The sequence below is a fragment of the Lytechinus variegatus genome, chromosome 3, assembly GCF_018143015.1.
Source record: "Lytechinus variegatus isolate NC3 chromosome 3, Lvar_3.0, whole genome shotgun sequence".
Classification (NCBI taxonomy): Eukaryota; Metazoa; Echinodermata; class Echinoidea; order Temnopleuroida; family Toxopneustidae; genus Lytechinus; species Lytechinus variegatus.
Genome location: NC_054742.1, coordinates 32321102 through 32327101, shown reverse-complemented (window position 1 = coordinate 32327101; position 6000 = coordinate 32321102). Strand labels below are relative to the sequence as shown.

General features: G+C 33.0%; 1 protein-coding gene across 1 annotated transcript in view; it reads right to left on the bottom strand.

Annotated features, from left to right (window-relative positions):
• LOC121410789 (leishmanolysin-like peptidase) overlaps positions 1-6000 on the bottom strand; it is a 31870-nt gene continuing 25870 nt past the window's right edge. The window contains exons 12-17 of the mRNA XM_041603102.1: positions 5526-5615; positions 4393-4465; positions 4088-4218; positions 3568-3760; positions 1667-1828; positions 1-853 (exon numbers count right to left, since the gene is read on the bottom strand). Coding sequence (XP_041459036.1) covers positions 756-853; positions 1667-1828; positions 3568-3760; positions 4088-4218; positions 4393-4465; positions 5526-5615 — 747 coding nt within the window. The 3' untranslated portion in view covers positions 1-755. The remainder of the gene's footprint in view (positions 854-1666; positions 1829-3567; positions 3761-4087; positions 4219-4392; positions 4466-5525; positions 5616-6000) is intronic.

The following is a 6000-nucleotide window of genomic DNA, read 5'->3' as shown; positions in this document are numbered from 1 at the left end:
TTCATTTGTAAAATAATAAATGGAAATGCTTCATGGGTCTTTTGAGATTTTGAGTACATATTTTTCAGAATCTATCCCTGTTAGTCAAATATAAAATCACTTCATTGTCATAGTCATTTTCAAGTAGTTTTTTTCAAACTCATGTCCAAGGTTAAAAAACAACATTGTTCATACATGTATGTACATCATAACAGTGATCATGGTGACATTAAAATATGAAAGTTTTTTAACATAAGAAATATTGAAACAATTATTAACAAAAAACATCTACAAAAATATGTGGAATAAATGTCAGCAAATAATTAACATTTTTTTTAAATAGATAAAAACACCATTCATTAAGTAGTGAACATGATCAATAACATGTGTCTATTTGATTCTGTCGGTCATTCATGATAAAAAAATTGCCTGTCCATTACATAAGATCATATTACTTAATTAAGAATGTCGAATACAATAATATTTATCAAATACAAAAAAAGGTTTGCAGCAATCAGCCATAAAGGGTCATATTTCAAATTGTTGGTATGTTAAACATTGTTTACAGCAGTAATCTTACTATGGATTGCCAGCATTAAGCTTTCTATGGGTTGCCAGATGTGACATAATCTTGAATAGATCTTATTAATCAGCATTCTGTCTTAATCATAATTGTCTTTATTGTAATATTTCAATATGACTTGTGGCTTCAGGGAGTATGCGGTGGGCAAAGGTGTTTTCTAACTATGGGAATGTTTGGATATCTCACATAGATGCTATAAACAGGCCAGCTTCATCAACAGCCATTGTAGAAGATATAAGCCTAACGTAGGAGCCAATACTGTTTCACTGGAACTGCATGGTATCTCAGGAGCTGAAGGGTTAAAGAAATGAGACCGGGTGATATTAGATAAACGATTGTATAAATGTTATACATAAGGATTAAATTTTAAGAATAACTACTGATTCTACCTTTTGTTCGAGGATATATATATATATATATACATGATACATGTATGTACTTTGTAATGATCTATTTAACATGGTTGGATCATTACACAGATATCATTGTGTATACCATTACTTGGTGATGCATGTACATGTATATTTATACTGCCAATGACAATAAAATATTTTACCCGTACTTGTAAACAGACAAAATCTACAAAACAAATTGTATTCCTGTGTCCTTTACAAGAACCAAACAATCATTTCAAAATTCTATCAACCAATATTCAGGAAAAAAGTGTCATGAACAGTTGTGAGCTAAGAACGGTTACCACAAACAGCAAGAAAGACAAACCAGATGGACCATTTGTAGAGCCTCTGGAGATTTTTTTTTAAGTTTCTGAGGGAACGAGTTAACTGTATTCATGCATAGCAGTATTAGCTGACCAAAATGAAGTATAAGAAGCATCCCCAGCCAAAGACATGATATTAATTAACCATAAAGTTCAACTAGATATTGAAGTCTGCTCAAGGGGACAAGAAAATGATCTTTACAAGGAAGTAGTCTTTAAAAAAAAATTCTCGTATGTACTATATTATAATTCATACAGGAATCACAATCAAAGGGAGCAGAGCAGGTAGTCTTTATAAACAGATACTGAAGAAAATGGTAAATAGACCAGTTTGACTGCATTAGAAAATGCAAACTGAAGTAGAATCATATCGATGGTATACTGACCTTTCTGGTATTGGAAGACAACCTTTTGACAGACACGCCCACACCCATTGGAACAACATTTTTCCCCTCTCCCACAATCTCTATCAGATTCACAGTACAATGCACAATGGCCTACTGCATCAGGCGGTAACCTTGGGCACTCGCCAACATCACCTGGCAATCCTGTAATATCAAGGTAGAACAAACAAATCAATCCTGTTTATTTTTGTCTTCATGATGAATAGTAGAACTGTTTGTTTTTTGCATGGCTATTAAAAAAACAGGAATCACACTGAGCAACTTGCCATTCTCTTTAGCTTTTGTAGTAGTTTTCTCACCCTTTCTGTAGCCCTTTTGAAAAACAGCTACAAAACAGCAAATATCGTACATTTTGTGCAGCTTTGCTCAATGAGCAATGAAGATCTTGAGAATAAAGGTTAACTGTTTCTTAATAGAACCAAATGGGATAAAGGTCTCCAACATAGATGAACACATGTAAGCATGTATGTTATGATTGCTTGAAAAAAAAATAGTGTACACTAAGAATGCCATTATAATATCATTTTGCTTATAAATGAGCAATTACTAATTTTCTTTCAGAATAATTTGACATAATTCTATTTTTGTACATAACATTTTGGTTATATAATTGGATCTTATCCACACTATTTCCATGATCATTACCATAACTGGACATTATGTGTAACTAGAGGACTAACTGCTTAACCCTAAATCTCCCGGGGTATTTTGATTCTTGTCATTCCCGGGGGGGGGGGGGGGGGGCATTTTAAGATCTCGGCCGCGGATTGAGCGATCGCAACAAAAATTAGCATGATGGTAGAGAATGACATAATCTAGGCAGTTGCATTGGTAAATTTAACTGAATTCATAGATTTTATTTTATATGAATGAATTATGCTAACTTATTCATGAAATCATACTTTTTGTTCTGATTCACTAAATAAAGCTCCTAGAATGCTATTTTGGGGTGAAAATATTCTTTATATCATTCCTAACAATTGTGAATGAAAAAAATTCTGGTACCAAGACCGATTTATTATGTAATTTATTGTTTTTTATTTATGTATTTCTTTACTTTTTGTTTTTTATTGTTTTTTCGATGAAAATCATTCCAGACTTAATTCTGATCATAAACAAGGCAAAATTAATTAAGCTTCATCAGTAAAAGTAGAAATAATGATACATTTATGAATTTTGACTGAATGTACAATTTGCATTGGATTTGTACATGAAATCACGTTTATGAGCAATTTTTGGTCTGACAATTAGGGTTAAAGGTCAAGTCCACCCCAGAAAAATGTTGATTTGAATAAATAGAGAAAAATCAAACTAGCATAATGCTGAAAATTTCATCAAAATCAGATGTGAAATAAGAAAGTTATGACATTTTAAAGTTTCACATATTTAAAAAAAAACAGCGATATGCAGAATTCAGTGACAGCAAATGAGTCAGTCGATGATGTCCATCACTCACTATTTCTTTTGTTTTTTATTGTTTGAATTATACAATATTTCATTTTTTACAGATTTGACAATAAGGACCAACTTGACTGAACCAATGCTAATTCAACATGTTCAGGGAGAAATTGTTGTTTCACTTGACAATGAGTAGAAAATTAGAATATTTCATACAATAAAATACAAAAGAAATAGTGAGTGGATGGATGACGTCACACGTATCCTCATTTGCATACCAACCAGAAAATAAAAGAATAAAATTATTGTATGATCAAGAATTAAATCATTAGTTTTTTAAACTAAAAAACAGGGATGAAGGTCTCACAAGTAATTCAATGTATCATTTTTTAAATTCCTGAATGAAAATTGCCAGTATCTTGTATGCTCCACAATTTTTTTTTACCATACTTCAAAGCCCTTATAAGAGCATCCTTTAATCTTACCTTGTGTCGGCTCTAAGATGGCTGCTGTCGAGGGACACGATGGACATATTTCTTCACACGCTGGACATATTAACTGACCAGTGTGGAGATATTGATTTGATGCTACTCCAATATTAAGGATTTGTCCCGGAGAGGTACAGATGAAGTTCATTCCTTCCACTACAATAGTTAATCCTCTATTATCACATACTACCTACAATGAATAAGAATAATAACAATATTGATCTATAACCATCATCAAAGTAACCAAACCTGAGAATAATCAAGAGTAACAAGTAATATGACTACTACTACTACTAGGACAACGATGACGACTACTACGACGACTACTAACTACTACTACTACAACTACTACTACTACTACTGCTACTTCTACTACTTTCACTACAACTTCTACTACTACTACTACTACTACTACTACTACTACCACCACTACCACTTCTACTACCACTACCACCACCACTACTACTATTACTACTACTACTATTTCTACTAATCCATTCTTTCCAACTGTATTCACCTGATAGCAACCAGCCCCGGTAGACTTTTGTGTTTGGGTGGTCCGACATTGTTGCCGTTTCCATGCTGACACAGATTCTATGCACAATGATCCTTGACCATAGTTCTCTGCTGCTAGATTAGATGTCATACCTGAAAGGTTACATAATCAAAAATGTTTCAGCATATTTCTGAAGTTAACTCTCAAACAAATGACTTCAATTACCACTATATTAATTGTCATTCATTGCACTATTTTGAATTTGTGTAAGTGGCCTTTACTTCACACAAACAAATCATTATAAATGTGTATTATCATACACTTACCTGGATGATTTAAAGGGTCTCTACAGACTGTGCCTTTAAGTGTTGTCCCATCACCCATCTGATAGGTAAATTGCTAGATAAGGAAAAAGGGGGAAAAATATGATTTATAAATATACTTTATATTTTTACCTTGTTTCACAAAAAAATTGCTATCAATGGCAAATTATAAAGCTGCTGTAGTCAGCTACTTGCAACAAGCTAATAACAGTACACTTGATTGGTGGAGACCAGATTGGCCATGATTTCTAACAATTGCTATGCATTTACAATCTCTTATGAAACAGAGCCCTACTCGTATCTGACATATTTTGTCATCTATGAAATAATTGTTCATATAATTATTCAAAAGAACGTAGTTACATGATACTCCAAAGATTTTAGAAATCTACAATACAGGTACTTACAAATCAGAATAAAAAATAGTCAATTATGAACAAGATGAGCAAAACTGTAATAAAAATGGAAGTGTACAAAAGCTCTGGGATGGTATTCTGAAAATTGTCTTAACTTTCCTTGATGATATATGATACTATGATTATCAGTGATGATTATGATGATAATGACGAGTCGACGACGATTGGTGATATTGCTTGAAGATGATGACGTAACTAAGCAAGATAACAGCTCGGTACAATTCTCTCAAATTGGTTGTCTGAAAATTGTCCTATAAGAACAGGCCTTATTTCATCCCTAACAGGCCCACTATTTTATCATCAACCCATCATTAAACTATCATCTATCAATCTGTCTCTATAATGCCTTTGGAATGTTTCATTCTGTAAAACAAGATGTTTTTGCAGGATGCAGCAAGAAATTATCATTTTTTACCACAAATATCACATGCACCAAAAAGTTACAACAGCCCCTACCACTTGTAAATTTTCTTGTATTTTGCAAGGAAGTTAACAGAATGCAAAGATAAGAGGATTTTCAGAATACCTTCTATCACGATGTGTTATCAAATAATGGCCATTATCAACTTTACGCATCATTACTCTGATGTCATACGTGCTCAGTGAAAGTTACAACAAGAATTTTCAGAATAGAGATTTTATTTTAACTCTGGAGAATATTTCTCTCAAGACAATTTTCGGCACCTGAATTGTATGATGTGATATGAACTGATTACTTACCTGGTAAAATGGACAGAAATCTGCAAAAACTGATGATCCTCCAAATCTACTTAAACTAGATGAATTCACACCAGGTAAAGATGTAAAGTACTGAAAAAAATTATTCAGTGGAAAAGAGAAATTTGGCAGCTACTAAATATTATCAGTACATGTGCATCACTATCAATCACTATTTCAGCATTTTTATAAAAGAAAAACAAATTGTTCACCTTTTGGATATGGACGATGTAATGTTCATCTCTCTGAAAACAGGGGGTTCTTTCATGAAAGTTGTCAGCGCCGACTAATTTCAGTGAAATCCTTGGTTTCGATTGGCTGAAAGGCACTAACCTCTGACTGTTACCATGGTAACTGTTGGAAAGAGACAAGTTGCCAGTGCTGACAACTTCATGAAACGGTCCCCTGGTATGACTGAATTAATCATCTCGTTAAAACTCTCATTCTGAGTTTTAACATTAACTACCACAAACCATGA